Raw genomic sequence first — 24,546 nt, 5'->3', positions numbered from 1 at the left:
AAATGTGCAATGCAGAGCCAGTGTTTACTTATAGGGCCAGGAGTCCTGAGTGATGCTGATTACTGTCACACCGCCACTCTGCTCCTTTCTCAATCGGCCTTCCGACTCAAGTCGGCAGAGAAACGTGCAGCATGCCGGCTTCTGGTATTCTTCTCCGCTATATACTGAAACCACACCCCGGATGGAATTCTCCGCTCCCGCGATGAATCTGGGGGAGGGCAGGGAGTAGTCAGGAAGTCTGGTGGGGTGATGGGGAGATCCAGTATGGATCACTAGTATAGTTTACCAGATATTAGAAGTGGTTTTAATACTTCTAACCTTTCCTGGGTAACTATTCTGCTAACACAGTCAGAATCATCAGAAGTCTCCAATTTAAATTGGAGTATTGGATGATTTCCAGTACAGGGTATTTACCCATTAATTTCCCAGGCAACCGCCGTGCAGTCCTTGCATGGGGACTTCCGGGGGGCCCCAGTGGACCTTCTGGAGTACATCCCAGATGCAAACCCCCAATCAGAGAATGGAAGTTCCGGGCAATTTGTCGCCTTGACAACAGAGTTAGCACAGAAATACTTTGTAAAGTTATTTTAACCACCTTGTAATAGCTTCATAATTGAAATTGCCTTCTCGTCTCTGCAAGTAAGAAAGAAAATGTTTTTTGCAACCATATTCTCAGGATGTTTCTAAATGCTCCACAGCCAATGAACTACTTTTGAAGTCGGCGTATTATTCAGAACCTAAATTTGATTTACAGATGGCAGTGTAGAACTGAGACGACACAACTTCAAGAGATTACTTGACTGTTCTGTGGACTTTTCTTGAGTTTTATTCCAGTACCTAGAGCTTGGTTTTATAAAATGAGTTTCTCCCCCTTTCATTGTCCGATTTCTCCCTTCCTCCATTTCTGAAGCTGTGAATACCTTGCTGGGGTGGGTTTCCATGGGCACTGGAGGCCCATTAATTCCTAGTTCAAGTGCCCATTCTCAACTTGTGAGCCTGAACAATGAACTTTGACTAACGGCTAGATCACAGCTGAGATCTATCCTGTCCTTGTGAACAGGGAGCCATTGGATAAAGACCAGAAGCAGGAACACTGACCAATTACAGGACACTGAAGCTAGATATAGAACCCATAACGATATCTCATCTGACATTGTTAACTCAGCAGAGTTTAGTGAGTGCACATAGAACCATAGAATCCTTACAGTGCAGAAGGAGGCCATTCAGTTCATCAAGTCTGCATCAACTCTGCAAAAGTGCGCCCTACCTCGGCCCAATCTCCTGCTCTATCCCCGTAATCCCACCCAACCTTTGGATACTGAGGGTCAATTTATTATAGCCAATACACCTAACCTGCACATCTTTGGACTGTAGGAGGAAATTCATGCAGACAAACTCCACACAGACAGTCACCCAACGTAGGAATTGAACTTGGGTCCCTGGCGCTGTGAGGCATCAGTGCTAACCACGGTGCCACCCTTCCAAAGCTCTTCCAACATTTTGCCTAACCTCAAAAAGTAACGAAACAAGAATGATATTCCAGAATGTCTATGTTTTCATCTTCTTTATTCTGACAGGTTGCTTTTGCCGTCTAATACTTGGTCCCAGTAAGAGCTAGCAGCCATTTTGCCTGCTTCATTATCTCTAACTTCTCTGATCCAATTAGCCTTTAATCCTGTACCAAACCAGATTTAACTTTTCTCTAGTATTTGTTTCATTAGATTGTTAAATCAATAGCATCAAGAACAGATACACTGGACAGACATCTCATTGGTGTTCGTGGATCTTTTCCAAGTGTCAGCCCACTCAAGAAGGGGCAGCAGGGTAGCATGGTGTTTAGCATAAATGCTTCACAGCTCCAGGGTCCCAGGTTCGATTCCCGACTGGGTCACTGTCTGTGTGGAGTCTGCACGTCTTCCCCCTGTGTGCGTGGGTTTCCTCCGGGTGCTCCGGTTTCCTCCCACAGTCCAAAGATGTGCGGGTTAGGTGGATTGGCCATGCTAAATTGCCCGTAGTGTCCTAATAAAAGTAAGGTTAAGGGGGGGTTGTTGGGTTACGGGTATAGGGTGGATACGTGGGTTTGAGTAGCGTGATCATGGCTCGGCACAACATTGAGGGCCGAAGAGCCTGTTCTGTGATGTACTGTTCTATGTTCTATGTTCTAAGAACAGATCAAGTAGTTCAAAGCAACTCACTCTATGCAGATATGACCGATGTGATAAGGCATTACATTACATCAGTACAGATTTTACTGTTAAAGATAGAGGACAATAGATCATTTGAGATCAACTGGTTTCAACATAATCCATCAAATGACCTTCATCATGAATTATGTCAATTACGAGAGGAGTTCCATGTATGTTTACTATCAAAACATGACAACAATTTCTTGGTCTTTTTACATTCACAGTGTTAATTTTGTACTGTTTTGTGTTCAGGGATGGTTGTGGCCGAAGTATTTGGTCGAGTTAATGCAATCTACAACGTAAGCTTCAAGCAGTATCTGAAGATCACTCTCCTCCTGTTTTCCTTCGCTCTGGGCTTTTACCTGCTGTTGAAGATACTGGGAGTGGATCTGCTGTGGTCTGTGGAGAAAGCACAGAGATGGTGCGCCCGGGCAGAGTGGGTCCACATCGACAGCACTCCCTTCGCTAGTCTGGTCAGGAACATGGGAGCTTTGTTTGGATTGGGATTAGCCCTCAACTCCCCCATTTATGTGGAAAGCTGCAAAGGAAAGAGAAGCCAGCAGTTCAGCTTCAGACTAAGTTGCATTGTCGCGTCCCTGATCATCCTGCACCTGTTTGACTCGGTGAAGCCCCCGACACAGAGAGAATTCCTGTTTTACTTACTGTCTTTCTGTAAGAGTGCCGCCGTGCCTCTGGCAGCTGTGGCAATCATCCCATACTCTGCATCGCATGTTATGAACCAACAAGAGAAAAAAGTGCTATAGATAACTAGAACTGAAATATTTGGACAATAGGGGCATAGTAATGTCACTCTCCAAATCAAATCAGTTTGACTTTGGTTATTTTTTGTACTTTGGGAGAGAATATGAAAGCCAAAGCCACAAATCTAACAGGTCCCACTGAACAACACAGTTAGACAATGTGACTTACGGAGAAAAACTGCATGAGCTGGAGGTTTCCTCAGAATGAACTGCACATCATAGATCAGCAGCTGCATTTTTAATTGCTGTTCTGTCCATATTCCATTGTAATCCAATATTTATATTGAGTTTCATTTATCGAAGTCAACTCTTTGGATATGCAGTCACCCTACTTATTGTTGTGTGGTAAAATGAGAACGTAAGGGTTGTATTTTGTATGGTGCTGTTTGCCTTCAACAGGCTCCTTGTCAATAAAGCTGTTTGTTTCAAGGGAACACCTGGAACACCCCTGACAACCCAATGTGAAACTGCACACATGATATGTTCTGGACAGGTCTCATGTGCAATTTGTTGAGTTGGTTGATCTTACCTGAGCGTAAGCCAGTGTTTCAGCTCCTGACCGTTGGACTGTGTAGAAAGTATGCACGCCTGGGCGAGGGCAGGATTGTGCTAAATCGTGATTCACCCCAAGGTCGAATACGCTATTGACAGTCTATCTGCGTACACATGAAAGAATGGCCGACTGGATACGTTGTGGAGGCACAACGGTCCGTGTGAAGTATCCTTCCAGTTTGGTGAATAGAAGATTATATCGCATTTCTACCATTTCAATTTCTAATTAACTTGTTTGACATGACTAATTGCTCGTTACCAGATAGTTTGCTCGTTACCAGATAGTTTGGTCAACATCTTCGAATTGACAGGATCCAACTCTTCAGAATTTGTGCTATAACAAAATGATTTGAAAATGTACCTGAGCTTTGGCATTTTTTTTCTGATGGTGGGTGGACAGTTATTTATTTTATATAGGTGGTCTTTATCATGGAGAAAACAACTGTTAAATGCTTTCAGACAACTTAGCAATATTCCACCATTTTGTTCTTTTTCATTGTGCACATCTTTGAGTAATTGTTTTCTTCAGTGTTTTATTGTAATAAATATTTTGAAAACAGTGATGTTGTTTGTTTTCCATTTGTTTTAACTTATTTAATTTGATATTAATTAATTAAGTGTGCAGTTCTGGTCACCTCATTATGGGAAAGATGTGGAAGCATTGGAAAGGGTGCAAAGGAGATTTACCACGATGCTGCCTGGATTGGAGGGTAGGTCTTATGAGGGAAGGTTGAGGGAGCTAGGGCTTTTCTCATTGGAGCGAAGGAGGATGAGAGGTGACTTAATAGACGTTTAGAAGACGATGAGGGGGATAGATAGAGTGGACGTTCAGAGACTATTTCCTCAGGTGGATGTAGCTGTTACAAGGGGGCATAACTATAAGGTTCGGGGTGGGAGATATAGAAGGGATGTCCGAGGTAGATTCTTTACTCAAAGAGTGGTTAGGGTGTGGAATGGACTGCCTGCTGTGATAGTGGAGTCGGACAGTTTAGGAACATTCAAGCGGTTATTGGATCGGCACATGGAGCACACCAGAATGGCAGGGAGTGGGATAGCTTGATCTTGGTTTCGGACAAAGCTCGGCACAACATCGAGGGCCGAAGGGCCTGTTCTGTGCTGTACTGTTCTATGTTCTATATTCTATGTTCTTACTCCTTTAATTTCCAAGCACCGTGTATGGTCCCAGCTGAGAATACAGGCTGAAGAACTGTTCCTGGGCCCACTCTGTAGTTAATTGTTAGGGGGCATTGGAGTAGGCTAGACCTGCATTCTGCCAACAGAAAATGAATTGTGCTTGTCTGAACATCATGAGAATCTCCATATGCTCCTGGCTAAGAGTCTGAGCTGACAGAGGAGGCTTCAGCCACGGTAGGCCTTTCATGGCCCTTGTGACCTCCAAGTCCTGGCCCAACCGCAGAAAAGACTGCATTCTGCCCAGTTTGTAAACTCACAACTACAGGATCTTCAACATTGCAACAAACAATAGTTATAGACATATGTGGTAATGAGAGTACAGTATTTTTAGGTTTAGTCAGGAGTTAAAGAACGATTAAGGACTGGGAGGACCTTTAAGGCATTTGGTATTGCAGGTTACAGTGTAGAATCAAGACATGGCTGAGGTATTAAAATACTTTGCATCTATTTACATGACCGAATATAACACTGGCCTCATCGCGCCTGACCCGGGAAGCGAAAAGGCCATTCAATATCTAGAGATGCCTCTAACGTGTGCATGTTTGGACGAGCGATCAGGTTTTAAACAATTAATTTATGAGATGTGGGCGTCGCTGGTTAGGCCAGCATTTATTGCCCCTCCCTAGTTGCCCTTCAGAAGGTGGTGGTGAGTTACCGTCTTGAAGCGTTGCAGTCCTTGTTGTGTTGGTACACCCACTGTGCTGTTAGGTAGGGAGTTCCAGGATTCTGCCCCAGTGACAGTGAAGGAACAGTAATATATTTCCAAGACAGGATGGTGAGCGACTTGTAGGGGAACTTCCAGGTGATGGGATTCCCATGTATCTGCTGCTCTTGTCCTTTTAGATGGTAGTGGTCATGGCTTTGGAAGGTGTTGTCCAAGGAACCTTGGTCAGTTACTGCAGTGCATCTTGCAGATGGTACACACGGCTGCCAATGTTCATCGGTGGTGGGGGGTTTGAATGTTTGTGGAAGGGGGAGCAATCAGGCGAGCTGCTTTGTCTTGGATGGTCTGGAGCTTCTTGAGGGTTGTTGGAGCTGCACTCATCCAGGCAAGTGAAGAGTATTTCATTATGCCCCTGACCTATGCCTTGTAGATGTTGGACAGGCTTTGGGGGAGGGTCAGGAGGTGAGTTACTTGCTATAGGATTCTTAGCCTTTGACCTGCCCTGGAAGCCACAGTATTAATATGGCTAGTCCCGTTTAGTTTCTGATCGATGGTAACCCCCAGGATGTTGATTGTAGGGGTTTCAGCGATGGTAATATCATTGAATGTCAAAGTGCGATAGTTAGATCCTCTCTTGTAGGAGATGGTCTGCGGGAAATATGTCTGCGTTGGAGTTGCCCAAGGCCTGGGATCGTACGTCCACACCTGGAAGAATTCACCCTGGCATTGTTTAGCACTGGCCCACACAAACGAGGACCAGGTGTAACGGCACCTTTGGGGAGGGGTGTCCCAGGCCATCAGAGCACCCTGGGTTGGTCTCCCAGGCAATTGGAGGCCCCCGGGTGGTTGGGCTCTGAGGCAGGGTGGTACCTGGCAATCTGGCTGCCACCCAGGCACCTAGTCAATGCCAGCCTGTCACCTTGGCACTGCCACCCGGGCACCCTGGCAGTACCACCCAGGTAGTCGCCCCATGACATTGACAGGTGCCTGGGGGAAGAGAGAGATCAGGGAGGCGTGTAAAAACGGTGCCCCAATCTCTCCCTGTACTGTCGGCTGAACTCGTCAGTGCAAGAAATGAAGGTAAGTGCTGCCTTGGCAGGTCGTTCCTCGCCAAGGCCGGAAAAGAAAACGGAGTCCCATTTGATCGCGGGGTCATTCTCGGCGCTGCAGGTACCGAGAAATATCCCGCTAAATGTGACTCTTTTTCCCTATTAAACCGTGCCCGCTATGTTGTTAATGTTGACAATTAGAGGGGCAAGTAACATTCAATATTTGGAGATCAAATAGTCCTGTTGGGGTTAAGGCCCTTAGAAGGCTCACAATACTGGCTCTGATGACATTGAGGTATTGAATAATTAGGGCTGTGTTGCAAACTATTGACTAATCTATCCGGTAATGAGCAAAGTGTTCCCCTTTATCCAATTATGCATGTAATAACTGGCAATATTTAAGGAGGGAAGTAAGTCAGAATTAGTGATGACTTGTACAGCCACCTTGGGTTGAAGTGGTTTTAAGGGCTTTTGAACTAGCTTGGTTGAATTGTTTGACGAGCTGGCAAAGCACTTGAAACACTGTAGCACACAAGACCACAGACCCAGTGCTGGCCAGCACAGACACATACATAGAAACATATATCGAAAATAGAAGCAGGAGGGGGGCCACTCTGCCCTTCGAGCCTGCTCTGCCATTCATTTTGATCATGGCTGATCGTCGAGTTCAATACCCACCTTCCCCCCTCATCCTTTGATCCATTTAGCCCCAAGAGCTCTATCTAATTCCTTCTTGAAATCACACAATGTTTTCACCTCAACTACTTTCTGTGGTAGTGAATTCCACAGATTCACCACTCTCTGGGTGAAGAACATTTTCCTCACCTCAGTCCTAAAAGGTTTACCCCTTATCCTCAAAATATGACCCCTAGTCTGGACTCCCCCACCATCAGGAACGTATACAATGGGCTAAGGGGTCTCTTTCTGTGCTGTACAACTCTCTGACTCTATGAGGTTTCACCCAATGGAAATTGACCAGCTAATTTTACACTGGGCACCAAATTGGTTCCAATATCATAGGCGGAGGTAGGCAAGTGATGGAAAGTAGCCTGGAATCCGATTTGGTCCACAGTGAAATACTGCCGAGATCTATGCTGTGACCATGAATATTTATCAAACTTAGCAATCATAGAATTGTTATAACACAAGATGGCCATTCAGCCCATTGTGTCTGGGCTGGTTCTCTGCAAGAGCAACTCACTTAGTCCCAATTCCCTTCATAGATACATAGATGCATAGAAGATAGGAGCAGGAGGAGGCATTTTCCTCCGCCATTCATCCCGATCATGGCTGATCATCCAACTCAATAGCCTAATCCTGCTTTCTGTCTGGCCTTGCAATTTTTTTTCTCTTCAGATAATCATCCAATTTTCTTTCTTAAGCCATGAATGAATCTCTCTATCACACTCTCAGGCTGTGTATTCCAGATCCTATCTACTCTCTATTCAGAAAGGCTTTTCCTCATGCTTCCTTTAACAATCGCCTCAAATTGGTGTCCTCTGATTTTCAATCTTTCTGCCAACAGGAACACTTTATTCTGATATATTCTCCCCAGACCCCTCATGATTTTCAAGACCACTATCACATCTTCTCATGGAAAACAACTGCAACATCTCCCATCTATCCACATAAATGAAGTTGCTCATTCCTGGAATCATTCTCCTGAATCTTTTCTGTATTGCCTCTATTGCCAGCACATCCTAGGCCCAAGCATTTTCGGCTGCCTTGTGTATGACCTTCCTTCCATCATAAGGTCAGAAGTGAGGTTGTTCGCTGATTATTACGCAATGTTCAGCACCTTTTCCGACTCCTCAGATACTGAAGCAATCTGTGTCCATACGCAGCAAGACATGGACCGTTCCAGATTTGAGCTAACAAGTGGCAAGAAGCATTTGTGCCAGGCAAGGCCTATCTCCAACAGGAGACAATCTGACCATTGGCCTATGGCATTCAATGGCAATAACATTGCTGAGTTCCTCACTATCAACATCCTGGGGGTTACCATTGACCAAAAATTGAACTGGACGAGCCATAGAAATTTGATGGCTGTAAAGGAGGTCAGTGGCTAGGAATCCTGTGGCGGCAAGTACCTCAGCTCCTGACTCCCCAAGGCACAGGTCAGTAGTGTAATGCAATACTCTTCAATTGCCTGGATGAGTGCAGCTCCAACAACACTCTTGAAGCTTTGCACCATCCAGGACAAAGCAATCCGCTCGATTGGCAGCCTTTCCACAAACATTCGATGATTTGGATGAAGGGACTGAATATCACTAAATTTGCGGAATAAGATCAAGATCAGTAGGAAAGTAAATTGTCAAGAGAAAGTAAGGAGTCTCCAAAGACGCCATTACACTCTTGACTCCATTAAACTCCTGACTTGTACCTTGTAGACGGTGGACAGGTTTTGGTGGTCAGGAGGTGACTTACTCGCCATAGGATTCTAGTCTTTGACCGGTTTTGGTAGCCACAGTATTAATGTGGCTAGGCCAGTTCAGTTTCCGATCAATGATAGTCCCCAGGATGCTGATTGTGAGGGGTTTAGCGATGGTCATACCATTGAATGTCAAGCGACGATGGTTAGATCCTCTCTTGTAAAGGGCGAAAGATTTATATGATCTGAAGAGAAACCAGAGTGTATTGTAGATCCTCTCTTGTAAGAGACAGTCATTACCTGGCACTTGTGTGGCACAAATGTAACTTGCCACTTGTTAACCCAAGCTTGGATATTGTCCAGGTCTTGCTGCATTTGAACATGGATTGCTTCATTATCAGAGTTATAAATGGTGTGGAACATTGTGCAGTCATCTGCGAACATCCCCACTTCTGACCTTGTAATGGCAGGAAGATCATTGATGAAGCAGTTGAAGGAAGTTCTGCAGTGATGTCTTGGGACTGAGATGACTGACCTCCAACCACCACAACCATCTTACTTTGCACTAGATATGACTCCAACCAGCGGTTTGTTTTCTCCCTGATTCTCATTGACTCCAGTTTTGCTAGGGTCCCTTGATACCACACTCGGTCAAATGCTGCCTTGGTGTCTTGGGCAGTCACTCTCACCTCACCTCTGGCATACAGCTCTTTTATCCATGTTTGAAGCAAGGCTGGAATGAGTTCAGAAGCTCAGTGACCCTGGCGGAACCCAAACTGAGTATCCGTGAGCAGACTATTGCTGAGTAAGTGCCTTTTGATAGCACTGTTGAAGACTCTTTCCATCACTTTGTTGATGATGGAGGGTAGACTGATAGGGTTGTAATTGGCTGCGTTGGCTTTGTCCTGGAAACACCTGGGCAATTTTCCACATTGCCGGGAAGATGCCAGTGTTGTAGCTGTACTGGAACAGCTTAGCTAAGGTGTGCGGCAAGTTCTGGAGCACAAGCCTTCAGTATATTGACGGAATATTATCAGGACTCATAGCCTTTTCAGTATCTAGTGCCTTCAGCCATTTCTTGACATCACATGGAGTGAATTTCATTGGCTGAAGACTGACATCTGTGATGCTGGGGACCGCTGCGGGAGCCCAAGACGGTCATCCACTTGGCACTTCTGGCTGAAGGTTGTTGCAAATGATTCAGTCTTGTCTTTTGCATAGTTGTGCTGGGCTCCTCCATCATTGTGGATGGTGATATCTGTGGGGCGTCCTCCTGAGTGAGTTGTTTAATTGTCCACCATCATTTACGACTTGATGTGGCAGGACTGCAGAGCTTAGATCTGATACGTTTGTTGTGGAATCACTTAGCTCTGTCTATTACTTGTTGTTTATGCTGTTTGGCACACAAGTAGTCCTGTGTTGTAGCTTCACCAGGTTGACACCTCATTTTTCGGTATGCCTGGTGTTGCTCCATCATGCTCTCCTGCACTGCTCATTGAACAAGGATGATCCCCTGGCTTGGTGGTAATGGCAGAGTGGGGGATATGCTGGGCCATGAGGTTGCAGATTGTGGTTGGGTACAATTCTGCTGCTGTTGATGGCCCACAGCACCTCATAGATGCCCAGTCTTGAGTTGCTAGATCTGTTTGAAGTCTATCCCATTTAGCATGGTGGTAGTGCCACACAACACGATGGAGGGTATCCTCAATGTGAAGGCGGGACTTTGTCTTTACAAGGACTGTGCGGTGGTCATTTCCACCGATACTGTCATGGACAGATGAATCTGCATCAGGCAGGTTGGTGAGGATGAGGTCAAGTATGTTTTTTCCTATTGTTCGTTCCCTTACCACCTGTTGCAGTCCCAGTCTAGCAGTCATGCCCTTTAGGACCCGGCCAGCTAGATCTGTGGTGGTACGACTGAGCCACTCTTGGTGATGGACATTGAAATCCCCCATCCAGAGTGTATTCCATGCCCTTGCAACCTCAAAGCTTCCTCCAAGCAGTGTTCAACATGGAGGAGTACTGATTCATCAGCTGATGGTGGCCGGTACGTGGTAATCAGCAGGAAGTTTCCTTGCCCATGTTTAACTTGAAACAAGAGACTTCACGCGGTCCATTATAACTCCACTGGGAAAAACAGTGGAGTTATAATAAGGGGTAAGGAGGAAGCTGGTCAGGACATTGTTTGGAACTATTGTTCTATTCACGCAAGGCACTGGCATCAGAAGGAATTCTATCCGATCTTCAAGAGGCGTTGAAAGTTAAAAGTTGTGAATTTCATTAAATGCAGCACACTCAATACCAGGCTTTTCGAGGCTCTGTGTTCAATGAAGGGGTTGAGCACACTCAGAGGTACGTTGGCTGTCAAACAGTCGGGTGCTTGGCAGAGATTACAACTGAGGTGTAAAATCAATGCTTTCCTCCTTGAGAAATCATCCCCACTGGCTGATTCGCTTAGTGATGAAACTTGGATGCTAATTGTGTCTTACCTTGTCGACATCTTTTCAATTCTAAACAAGCTAACCTCAAATTGCAAGGGAAGGATGATTATCGCTTTCGACGCTGTGAAGAAATAGATGCTTCCTAAAAGTCATTGAAATTTTTGCGAGTACAAAGCCAAAACTACTACTTGTTCCCCACACTGTTACGACACATTGAAGAAAACAATGTTAGTAAGGGAACTGTCAATAGACTGGCTGTGCTGATCAACAGTTTTTGTTGCTACTTTCCAGAGGAGAGGTTTCTGATTTTGAAAGAGAAGAGGTGGGTGAAGGATCCCTTTGAGTTTCAGACCACAGACTCAATTATTAACTTGCAGCTGACCCCAAATGAGGAGACTGAACTTCTGCACCAGATATGTGACAGCACATTAAAAGCACGCCACAAGTCCATTTGAGGTTGTCAGCATTCTGGAGTAGCATCTCCGAGAAGCATCCAGTGCTGAGTACAGCAAGCATTTTGTTGCTTCATGTCCTTCATGACGACCTAGATGGACGGGGTTGGATTTTCCATTATCACAAAGATAAAGACGATATAAAGGAACCGACTGAACTCTGCATCTGATAGGTGCATTGCCCTCTCCTCCTGTGAACCTGATTGGAGTAAGATTGTGCTGAGGATCAAGTATGCCCACCTGCCACATTAAAGGTAAACAAAAGTGGCACGTGTCACGAAGGTCGGCCAGTTTGGTAGCAAAGGTTGGCCGGCTTGGGTCCTGAAGGTCAGTGAGTTAGAAAAAGATGTTCCTGGGAAACAAAGTTTGAAAACCACTGACTTAGGGCATGGTACCTGAAGGATGAGGAAGATTTCTACTCTCTGCTTCCTGCTAGCTAACCAGTTCTTTAACCAGCTATTCATGCATTGTTTTTGGCCATTGTAATTCCAGACATATGTGTAACATACTGGATTACTCACTAGAGAAGGTGATCAGTAAAGGGATCTATGGATTTCAGTTGGTGAAACATTGAAAAGTTGACAGCGAATGTGAATAAGGAGGTAAGATGTGTTACTAGGACAGGGAAAATAAAACTAGAATTACAGTACTTATCCGGAACAAATACCTGGTATGTCTACTTTCAGAATGATATGCCTTGATTTGGTCCTTTCACATGAAGACCCTGAAGAAAGTTAGAGGAGCTCCACTGGAATAATACCTTTGGGAAATTGACTATCAGTACAGGCTCAGGCAAAAGGGGATTTTATCATTGGGAAAAGTCTTGGAGGTGGCATCATTAAGGTTTTTAAAATGATGGTGGAAATAGATGCTGTTCAGATGAATAGGTTATTTGTGTGATTTGAGATCGAATTGGGTGAAGTGGGGTTCCCAGTGCAAAATACAATAAACATTGTTAGGTTACAGACCACCCAAATAGATTAGCAAAACAGGTGTTTAAGTACAGATTCACTGTAGGCCTTGACAAGCATATTTGATGAATTACTGAGAGTGGGCAAAGAATTACTGAGTAAAAAATGGGCAAAGGGTAGTTATAATTATTAATATCAATTAATAACTCTCTGGGATTTACTTGATTTGAGGCCAGAGAAGGATTTATCTTCCTAAATTGGTCTAAGTTTTTTTACTCCATGTTTGACATTGCCCCTCCCAGGAGATTATGTGATAGGGTGGACTCTGGGTGCATATAGGCCGAATGGTTCAGGTGATCTTCACCCTTTTATTTCATTTATTAATAATTTACAGTAATCTTTTCCATTTTGGAAAGATTGAGAGTTCAGACAGAGATTGCGGAATCACAGAATTGTTACGGTGCAGAAAGAGGCCATTCAGCCCATCGTGTTTGCATCAGCTCTCCAAACCAGCATCATGACTCACTGCCATTCCTCTGCCTTTTTCCTGTCCCCCTTTATTATGGACCAGGGCTTAGAAAATCCAAAGTATATTATGAAGTCCACCTGACCGACAACTTTACGTTGAATTTGGCTAGGATGAGCACAAGAGCCTTCCCTTCAGGTGTGATTCAACAGTCTTCCTAGACACTTTAATAAAAATAAGCTTTATGCTAAGAACTTAGTTAACACACACACATATATATATATATATATATATATATATATAAACAAACAGCAAGAATTTTTATCAATTACAAACATAAAGACACCCCACAGCTACAGTAATCTAAATAATAATGAATTCCCCCTTAACTATTCCAATTCTGGCCCAGCACTCTGCATTCTCACTTGAATAAGACTGGCTTTCCCTGCGATTCTGACCCTGTCTCACCAGCAGGTTTAAACCCTTCCGGAAAGCAAACTATATCTTTTAAGTTACCAAAGCAGGTCGCTATAATCAATGTTTTTTTATCTGGAACAACTCTTTAAAATGAAATAGAGAGAGCCAGAGAAAATACTTCTTTTCTCCTGGAGTCCACAGCAGTCAAAACTGAATGTGAAAGTAAAACAAACCCCGCAGCCACAGCTCAGCTCCGCCCACAAAATAACATCCCTGAAGCCATGTGACTGGACAAAACCCTTTCTTAAAGGGACACTCCCAAGACACCTTGCATATTTCTTCTCATTCAAATAATCACCGAATGCCCTCTCGAAATGCCTCGATTGAATTTGTCTCCATCACATTTCCAGGTAGTGCATTTCAGACCTGAGTCACTCATTGTGTGAAAAAGGGCACGATCTTCCAGCCTCGTTATGCTTACGCTCAAGCGAAACAAGGCCAGTGAATAGCAGGTGAGGCCAAAAACAAGAACCGCGGCAGGGCAGGCACCAAACAATTTGCGATGCAACCAGCCAGCTCCCGTAGGCAAAATCGGAATGTCGCTGCAGAGAGGCGAGAAAGCAATTATCACCACTTAGCCCTATTTCTACTATTTCTATACAATCAATGAGAGCCACCCCATATCCTACAGCCTCCTGTCATCCAGCGGCCTCCCTAACAAGTGCTCACGCTGGCGTTAATTAGTACTCCTTTTGAAAAACGTTAACCTAGCGGAAGGGCTTCTGCAGGGAGCCGAGGAGGGAAGTAGCTATCTTTGCTCGCAGGCAAAGAGCCTGCGGATGCTGGGCTTGCCACCATAGGAGGGTGGGCGGGAGGTGCTAGGGGGGCAATCGAGGGCAACTGTTCACGGCACCATGCCAACCCCTGGATCGTTCACCCATTCCAGGGGCAACCCTTGTCCCTGCCAGTCTGCCCCACTGACCACCCATAACCCTAACCGATTGCCAAGGCCTCTGGCCTTGCGGCTGAAGGCCATGCTGATAGGGAATTGGCAATTGTGGTTAAGTGAGCACATCGCACATTCCAAGTGGATTCCCGGGGGTGGGCAGGCTCTGTAGCTAGTAGGAGTCATTACCTAGCATCCCAATCACACCTTGATGCCCGGACACTGTGATTGAACACTGTGGGAGGCAACACAACACACGCAGCAGCCAACATCCGAATACCCAGGGGATGGGACAAGCCCTGAGGAGACGCAAAGGGGGCATCGTTAGCCACACACGTGGTTCACAGTGATGGGAGGGCTGTGTGCGAAGGGAGGATTGGGGGGTGGTTGAAGGGGGGGTTGTGGGTCACATGGGAAGTTGGGGGGTTGTGGATGCTCCCTTGGGGGGGGTGGAGGGTGTTGGTGTCTACTCACTCGTGTCACCCAGTGTAGATTACTGACCTTTTGTCGGCGCTGGAGGCAGTCCTTCTGGTCACACTCCCCGAGCCATGTGGCTCACCCTCCGGGACCCTCGGGGGAACAGGACTTCCCTCCTGGCCTCCACCGCATCTAGCAGACCCCCCAGACCTGCGTCTCTGAATCCTGGGCTGGTCTCCTCGGCATCATTATTGCGAGCTGGCTGGGGTTGGCTGAGCAAGTGCAGCTCAAGTGCTGTCTGGCCTTGTTAGCGGGGGGGGGGGGGGGGGGGGGGGGGGGCTGTAGAGCCCGGCCCTGGCAAATCAGCTGTCGAGCCTTCATTTGAGGCGAAAAGCACATGAGGCCTCGTTAATTCGACCAATTAACGTTGAATAGCATTGCTGGCCTGAGCACCATGAAACCCACAAAAATTCCCGCTCTCTACATCACTTGGAAACTTTTCCAGAGAATCGCGCCCAGAGTTTTTTCTCACATCATATTTGCTTCTTTTGTAAAGCACTTTCAATCTGTAGGTCTGGAGGAGGTTGGAATGTTAGTGAGGATGAAAGCCACAGGTATCTCAGTATAGTATGTTGTTATATTTGTCCATAGTCCATACATTTGAAAAGTGCCTCACTGCGTGAGGTACTTGGAGATATTCCACATCATTCGGAGCTCGCTGAATCCAAGTACTACTGTTAGTTTTAAACTGAGCCAACCCCAACTTTTAAAACATCTGTTTCAATAGATTTTCTACTTGAATTTACTGATAAATGGAATTATTTCAGTATTCAGAATTACAGCATATTTAAAATGTGACTGATTTTGACCATTTGCCCTGATTTTTTCACCAAATGCCCCAGATTTTTCAACTTGTAGATTAAAGATGATTTTCCATATGCAGGGACACCGCCAGCAGGTGATCACTGAACAGGAAGGATTGGGATCACAGCTCAACCTGACTGTTGTGCATGTTCCCAATTTGTGTGCCTATCCATAAGGACAGGGAAGATTAAGCCACCTAATGTATAATGTGAGTACTGCAAGACCAAATTCAAACACATTCCTCTTAGAATCATAGAATTTACAGTGGGGAAGGAGGCCATTCAGCCCATTGAGTCTGCACCGGCCCTTGGAAAGAGCACCCTACTTAAGCTCATACCTCCACCCTAAATCCGTAATCCAGTAACTCCACCTAACCTTTTTGGACACTACGGGTAATTTATCATGGCCAATCCACCGAACCTGCACGTCTTTGGACTGTGGGAGGAAACCGGAGCACCCAGAGGAAACCCATGCAGACACGGGGAGAACACTGTCCTCACAGACAGTGACCCAGTGGGGAAATCGAACTTTGGACACTGGTGCTGTGATGCCACAGTGCTAGCTACTTGTGCTACCGTGCTGCCCCACGCTACCCCATTTTACTATGTTAAAAATGCAATATAAATGCATGTTGTAAAAAATTGCATGCTTCCTTCTCCTAATAAGGTTTTACTCTTAATGCAAGTTATTCGAGCTGTAAAATACATTCAATAGTAATGACATAGACACCTTGTCTGATTCAGCATAAATATAATAGAAAATGTCCAAAGGTGTGCAGGATTTCCCATGCTAAAATTGCCCCTTAGTGTCCAAAAATGTGCAGATTAAGTGGGGGATAGGGCGGGGGAGTTAGGTATGGTTCCCTTTCTGAGAGTTGGTGCAGACTCGATAGGTTGAATGGCCTCCTTCTGCAATATAGGGATTCTATGGCTCTCTTATTGATGGCTTACTAGGGAAATTGGCACCACATCCATCACCTTCAACATCAACTCCCTGCACCATCAATGCACAGTGGCAGCAGTGTGTACCACCTACAAGATACACTTCAGCAATTCATCAAGACTGCTTTGACAGCACCGTCAAACCCACGACCTCGACCATTTTGACAGACAAGGGTAACAGGTGCATGGGAATCCAAGTTCCCCTCCAAGCCATGCACCATCCTGACTTGGGACTATGACTAGGATAGTGAGAGACTTGGCAGACGTGGTGGTGTTCCAAGGTATCTGATACCCTTGTCCGTCGAGATAGTAGCAGTCGTGGGTTTGAAAGGTGCTGCCTAAGGAGCCTTGGTGAGTTCCTGCAATGCATCTTGCAGATGGTTCACACTGCTGCTACTGTTAGTCGGTGGTGGAGGGAGTGAATGTGGAAGAGTTACTCGCTGCAGGATCCTTAGCCTCTGATCTGCTCTTGTAACCACTGTATTTATATGGTTAGTCCAGTTCAGTTTCTGGTCAATGGATGTTGATCGTGAGGCGTTCAGCGATGGTAATACCATTAAATGTCAAGAGACGAAACACCCCAAAATGCATCGTGGCGAATGACGTACTTTAGAAATGTAATCACTGTAAAACCTGAACAGTGCACACCATCTGCTCATTGTGAAGCCTGAAGAGAATGGAGATGGATTATGGAGATTTGTAGTGCTCTGTGTAAACACCACAGAATTAAACCTCGTTATTGTAATCTGTAGTGACCATAAACAGTCAACCTTCTTCTTATTGATTCATGGCTCAGGTATTTTTTGAACTGCTTTTGCTGACAACATTGGAGCTACTGCCGAGATCTGAAGAGGGGTTACTAACGAAGTTACACGCTATTCTATGGCATGTGGTGCCGACCCTTCCCGATTGCAGCTTAAATCAAAATTAGGTTTCAGTCACCAAAAAAGATGAAAAGAAAACTCTAATAAAACAATTGCACTGAATTGGTTGAACTGAAGAAAATGTGCTGTTTATTGTCCAATTTCAAAGCGTAGTTGGTGAATCAATAAGTGAGATACTAGAGGTATTTTCAGTGCGAATGTCCTTAAACGCATTTACGTCAGCTTGGAGTGACATTACATCACTCATTGACTTTGGGTCAATTTTAGAAGACCAAAGGTCACTTTATGCACAAGGGCTGTTTTGCTGGCTGTCGTACATAACTGTCGCAGCAAAGAGAATTTCAGACAACAAGCCGAGAAAGGGGAAAGGTAAGAACCGAGAGAAATAGGAACCTCCGCTGGACTCTTTGGCCACTTCTGAACGTGCAGAGATTGGACACCGGGATGGATCTGCTCCACAGCTCGGGGGTAGAACTGGTGCAGTATCTACAAGTGAATTATCAGGACGCCCAGAGCTGGTTCACTTTCATCTCTTTCGCTGCTGACCTGAGAAACACCTTCTTTGTTTTCTTCCCCATCTGGTTCCACCTGTGTGAGGCGGTGGGCATCAAACTCCTGTGGGTGGCAGTGATTGGAGACTGGCTCAACCTCATCTTTAAATGGTAAGTGTTTTCTGACTGTCTCCACCAAACGTCTGAGGAGGCCTTGAAGCAATTCTAGGCTTTGACTGTGAAACAACACAGAGTAGTTAGGACTGAGGTGCTGCTGACATGTGTTGTCAGACCTGACAATGCCAACTGCCTCCAATATTGTCCCTCTAGCTTACGCTGTCGGCAGTAACTCCAGGTTACAGGTTAAAATGTCTGTTTTTCCCTTCGCTGTTGCTGACTTCCCTATTGGCAGCTTCAAGCAAGCTCGGCCATATCAATTTCCTCATGAAACCTTCCTCAGCTTTAATTGTCCAATTTCCATTCTCCGGCCATGTGCGTCCCTCATCACACATTAATGTATGCTGATACCTCATATGTTACTTATCTTTTTGAGGATCAGATTTAGATTTGTTTCAGTTTCTTAGACCCTGGATTAAAATACTGTCACTTCTACCTGAATACTGAGAGAACTGAGCATCTCTAAGTTCCAAATAACAGTTCCCCGTAGCCACCATCTCCTGTTGCTTTCCTCTAAGTTGGAGCTTACGTAAAACCACGTGAAGATGGAGCAGCCACGTCTCTGACCCCCGACCTCCCCCCCTCACTCTGTGTGCTGACAGTTACAACTACTTTGCAGCTCCACTGCCGAGCAGTTACACGGGCAGTCATAAATCGTGTGAAATGTCCACCAGCACTCGCTCCTCCACCGCATCAGGAGGTCAGATTGCAAGTCACATGAGGCAACAAGTCAAACTCTCAAATGATGAATAGGATATTCATGCTGATGAGATCTCTGCCTGTGGGAGGGGAGGTGGAGGGGGGGGGGGTCCATTTTAACTTGCATTAACAGGGCCACAGCTGCCTGAGAATGGGGTCCAATAATCCCCATGATGAAATGAGTGCCACTTTGTAAGGGGCCCAGTCCAAGGCGAGAAGCCTGAAGTGCTTAAATAAAAGCAAAACACTGCGCGTGCTAGAAATCTGAAATAAAAACAGATGTGGTATGAGGATAGGGTGGGGGTGTAGACTTGGCTGGGTGCTCTTTCCAAGGGCCGTGCTGATTCAATGGGTTGAATGGCCTTCTTCTGCACTGTGAATTCTGTGATTGGGATTCTGCGATTGGGATCCCGTAACAGGCAGCTCTTCTCACCCCACATTTGACAACCTGCCTTCATTTTTTTCTTTGCAGGATATTATTTGGCCAGAGACCTTACTGGTGGGTTCATGAAACGTCCTACTATGGCAACTCGTCTTTTCCTGTGTTAGAGCAATACCCCATCACCTGTGAAACAGGGCCAGGTACTGAGAGGCCAAATAACAGTCACGGCAGATCTTAATAAACCAAAGATTGAATTTTCTTCAGTGTTCCTGATGTAAACTTGACCTCAAATCATGTCTATTTCAGGAAGTCCGTCGGGTCACGCCATGGGATCAGCTGGGGTTTGGTATGTGATGGTGACAGCCTTTCTGACCAGCACACTTCCGAATAAGCAGCACTGCGTCCAAAAGTGGTGAGTTTTACATCTCAAACTGGGGGTTGGAAATAGTGAGAATTAGTTGTTTTACAAATAAGCATCATTGACTGAACTTGAATGAGAACGTTGAACGATATGTATAATACAATTTAATCACAGCAGCGTTACAGTAAGACAAGGGTGATTCTGTGTGTGTGGCTTGTCCAAAACGAGGGGCCATAAGTATGGAATTTAGCCACTGGGTTTTAAATCTGGTCCAGTTGTTACAATGCCCCAGGTCTCATTTACTGTGGATGCTAGAATCTCAAACAAAAACAGAAACCCTGGATGATCTCAGCAGGTCCAGCAGCATCTATGGAGAGAGAACGGAGTTAACATTTCGAGTCTGGATGACTCTTTGTCAAACCTCTCGGGCGGGATTCTCTGACCCCCCCCCCCCCCCCCCCCCCCCCCCGGGTCGGAGAATCGCCCGGGGCCGGCGTCAATCCTGCCCCCACTGTGTCCCGAATTCTCCGCCACCAGAGATTCGGCGGGGGCGGGAATCGCGCCGCGCCGGTCGGCGGGCCCACCGCTGACAAGCCTCTCCCGCCGGCGTGGATTAAACCGCCTCTCTTACTGCCGGGATTGGCGGCGCGGGCGGGCACCAGGGTCCTGGGGGGGGGGGGGGGGGGGCGGGGCGATCTGACCCCGGGGGGTGCCCCCATGGTGTCCACCGATTGGCGGGCGGGCCTGTGCTGTGGGGGCAACCTTTTTATCCGCCTTCGCCATGGTCTTCACCATGGCGGAGGCGGAAGAGACCCCCACCCCTGCACATGCGCCGAGATGACGTCAGCAGCCGCTGATGCTCCGGCGCATGCGCGGACTTACGCCAGCTGGCAAAGTCCTTTCAGCCCCGGCTGGCGTGGTGCCATAGGCCGTTCACGCCAGCCAGCGGATTGGTAACCACTCCGGCGTGGGCCTAGCCCCTCAATGTGAGAGCTTGGCCCTTAAAGGTGCGGAGACCTCCGCACCTTTGGGGCGGCCCGACGCCGGAGTGGTTCATGTCACTCCGACACGCTGGGACCCCCCGCCCCCACCGGGTAGGGGAGAATCCCGGCCCTCATTTCTGGACGAGTCAAAATCGGACCAGGAGCTGTAATTAAACACTGGTACTCAATGATGCTTTGTTCTAAGGCTTCCTTCCTGTTCCAGGTGTCTTCGTGCTGTATTGTGGACTGTATTCTGGGTGGTGCAGGTCTGTGTCTGTGCATCCAGAGTGTTCGTGGCCACTCATTTCCCACACCAGGTCTGTCTGGGAGTCATTTCAGGTCAGTGGCATATTACTTCCAGGTCACCACTGCTTTCCATCCAATATATTATGCTTTGTTAATATTTCAACTCGCAAGATATTCAAATTTTAGTTTGATGGACTGCAAGTACAGTATTATAAATAATGTAAATAGTGCCATGTATAATCTATAATTTAATTTAAACCTCTATTGTGCTACTAAACAAAGACATTTCTCGCTATTTGCGGTTGATGGTGATTGTATTGTTAAGATCAGAATTAATGGAAAATACTTACTTCTATCTTGGCTAATGCTCATTGCTGAAAGACCACCACCAAATACTCCAGCTCACTGGCAGTGTATTTGGGGCCCTACAAGGATTACATCACCTTTCCCTAGACCCAACCTCTGGCACCCCCCTGCCACTCACCCATTGTGAGTTGTTGTGAGGCATTGGTTTGTCGCCGGCCTGCAGCTCACCAACAGCCCTTAGAGTCATAGAATCCCTACAGAGCAGAATGAGGCCATTCGGCCCATTGAGTCTGCACCAACCCTCTGCAAGAATCCCTACAGTGCAGAATGAGGCCATTCGGCCCATCGAGTCTGCACCAACCCTCTGCAAGAATCCCTACAGAGCAGAATGAGGCCATTCGGCCCATCGAGTCTGCACCAACCCTCTGCAAGAATCCCTACAGTGCAGAATGAGGCCATTCGGCCCATCGAGTCTGCACCGACCCTCTGCAACAACACGCCCACTTCCCCACCCCACCCTATCCCCTCAACCCCACCGAACCTTTTGGACACTTACGGGATATTTAGCATGGCCAATCCACCCAACCTGCACATCTTTGGACTGTGGGAGGAAACCGGAGCACCCGGAGGAAACCCACGCAGACATGGGGAGGATGTGCAGACTCCACACCGACAGCGATGAAAAGAAGCCAGATTTGGCACTGGCTTTTACTCCACTGCTTTTGCACTCAATTTTGAAGAAAGTAGAATTTCTTAGCCACAGAATTTAAAACACATAAAAGCCACGGAGAAGGTAATAATCCAATAAAAAATTTTAAAACACAGAATTTGGCTTATCACAATCACCAGGAAAGAGTGGCCTTGGCCCGTGGCCTGTTTGCCTCTTGGGTTAATTCATAAGTGTGAAGCTTTGAACTAATTGGAGGGAGTTCAATGATTCTCCTCGATGCTAATTGTTGGACTGTTTTGTGTTCAGGGATGGTTGTGGCCGAAGTATTTGGTCGAATTAATGCAATCTACAACGTAAGCTTCAAGCAGTATCTGAAGATCACTCTCCTCCTCTTTTCCTTCGCTCTGGGCTTTTACCTGCTGTTGAAGATACTGGGAGTGGATCTGCTGTGGTCTGTGGAGAAAGCCAAGAGATGGTGCGCCCGGGCAGAGTGGGTCCACATCGACAGCACTCCCTTCGCTAGTCTGGTCAGGAACATGGGAGCCTTGTTTGGATTAGGATTAGCCCTCAACTCCCCCATTTATGTGGAAAGCTGCAAAGGAAAGAGAAGCCAGCAGTTCAGCTTCAGACTAAGTTGCATCGTGTCGTCCCTGATCACCCTGCACCTGTTTGACTCGGTGAAGCCCCCGACACAGAGAGAATTCCTGTTTTACTTACTGTCTTTCTGTAAGAGTGCCGCCGTGCCTCTGGCAGCTGTGGCATTCGTTCCGTACTGTGTGTCACAAGTTGTAAACCAGGAGGAAAAGAAGCTTCGGTAGATTTCTGAAATGACACATTATCAGAGGTAAGAGGGTGAGAAGTCAGAGGACCCTAAACAAAAAGTTTACATTTAACTGATTCATGTACACCACACAAGAAAAGCTTTCTCCACAAAACCCACGTTCACTATATATTTTGCTTTGGGATAGAATAGAATGATTATTAACCCGTCAGGGGATTCCTATTGGCTATCTGATTAACATCTCAGTAATTAAGTACCTCTTTAGTAAGGCTGAGGGATATAGGATAGAGAGTCGAAGGGTTGATACGTGTGTGCGGGTGATCCACTGCACATTTCTGCCAGCACCCAGACACAGAAAAGGATCAGAGGAGATGGGACAGATTTTAAATGGCAATGGATCCTCAGTCATACCTTGAGCTTCCTCTACCTGGCGTTTACCTCTGTTTGGTCAGCGACTTCACAAATACTTGAATTTTAGACACTTGAAATGTGACAAGATCGCGAATTGTTATTTATTTATTTTTGGTGATTGTGTTTTTGTTTCAAAAGTATGTGACAAGAGTAAAGCTAAATTTGAAATACATTATGACAATTAAGTTTCTTTTCATGTAATGTTTAATTTTGTTATTTCACAGTGGAAAAAAAATCCAATAAAGAAATTGGCAAATGCCGGATATGAAATGACTGAAATTTTGCGCCTTTGGAAAAGTTTTCTGTTTTAAACTTGACTTTTGGAGCCCCATAGACTCAAAACATATAAGTGACAATTGAAGCATCTACCCCTTCCTCCCAGAGCTCTCTTGCCGGAACAGTGGATTATTGTTGAATGCATGCATGATTAGGCTTCCGTGTCTAACCTGTGTTATGTTAGTATCCACCCAGTTATAAGACCATAAAACCATAAGATGTAGGAGCAGAATTAGGCCACTCGGCCCATCAAGTCTGCTCCGCCATGCAATCATGGCTGATATTTTCTCATCCCCATTCTCTTGCCTTCTCCCCATAACCCCTGACCTCTTATTAATCAAGAATCTATCTATCTTTGTCTTAAAGGCACTCAGTGATTTGGTCTCCACAGCCTTCTGTGGCAAAGAGTTCCACAGATTCACCACCCTCTGGCTGAAGAAATTCCTCCTCATCTCTGTTTTAAAGGATCGTCCCTTTAATCTGAGATGGTGTCCTCTGGTTCTAGTTTTTCCTGCAAGTGGAAACATCCTCTCCACATTCACTCTATCCAGGCCTCGCAGTATCCTGTAAGTTTCAATAAGATCCCCCTCATCCTTCTAAACTCCAATGAATACAGACCCAGAGTCCTCAACCGTTCCTGATACAAGTTCTTCATTCCAGGGATCATTCTTGTGAACCTCCTCTGGACCCTTTCCAAGGCCAGCACATCCTTCCTGTTGATGGTTATTCAGTTCAGTGCACTGCATTTTATAAGGCAGCACTTTGCCAAGGGAGTTAAGAGTTATAGGGACAGGCAAGAAAGCGGAGTTTGTGGTGTTCTTTGTGTTGTTAATACTCAGGATGGGTTCATAGCACACACAAAGACCACAAGAAGCTAAGCCAAATAAACAAAGCTAAAATTTATTAAACTATACAGTTTGATCACGATTCCTAAAACAAGCAATATTATAACTAAGCTACAATCTACACTATACTAATACCCGTCTCATGCACACTATCTTAAATTGTTCTCTGCTCTGCTCCTATTCTCCCACCTTCTCTACACTCTCTCCCAGAAGCCCGAGAGGCATTCCTTTTTATAGGTCTGCTCCCTGCTCCATCTAGTGGTCGGCTAGACTAGAGCATTACATTAACCCTTCATGTGCTAGACATTATACGTAATGTCACAGATTTAAGACCACAATTGGCTCAGTAATGATCTTATTGAATGGTGGAACAGGCTTGATGGGCCAAATGGCCTTCTCCTG

The 24,546-nt window shown here is 45.9% G+C and overlaps 1 protein-coding gene across 3 annotated transcripts in view; it reads left to right on the top strand.

Moving 5' to 3' along the window:
- Positions 1–23,302, top strand: part of LOC119954254 (glucose-6-phosphatase-like) — a 28,312-nt gene extending 5,010 nt beyond the window's left edge. The window contains exons 1-5 of one of the 3 annotated variants that reach the window (XM_038779341.1): positions 17,555–18,178; positions 19,356–19,465; positions 19,572–19,677; positions 20,833–20,948; positions 22,138–23,302. In XM_038779341.1, coding sequence (XP_038635269.1) covers positions 17,961–18,178; positions 19,356–19,465; positions 19,572–19,677; positions 20,833–20,948; positions 22,138–22,649 — 1,062 coding nt within the window. In that variant the 5' untranslated portion in view covers positions 17,555–17,960 and the 3' untranslated portion in view covers positions 22,650–23,302. Of the gene's footprint in view, positions 1–2,438; positions 4,060–17,554; positions 18,179–19,355; positions 19,466–19,571; positions 19,678–20,832; positions 20,949–22,137 lie in introns of those variants that run through there. The other 2 variants (XM_038779340.1, XM_038779339.1) reach the window with 2 other exon arrangements.
- Positions 23,303–24,546: the final 1,244 nt, after the last annotated feature.

This window comes from Scyliorhinus canicula, chromosome 19 (assembly GCF_902713615.1).
Source record: "Scyliorhinus canicula chromosome 19, sScyCan1.1, whole genome shotgun sequence".
Taxonomy (NCBI): Eukaryota; Metazoa; Chordata; class Chondrichthyes; order Carcharhiniformes; family Scyliorhinidae; genus Scyliorhinus; species Scyliorhinus canicula.
Note: the sequence above shows the minus strand (reverse complement) of the source record. Positions and strands in the feature narration are given on the sequence as shown.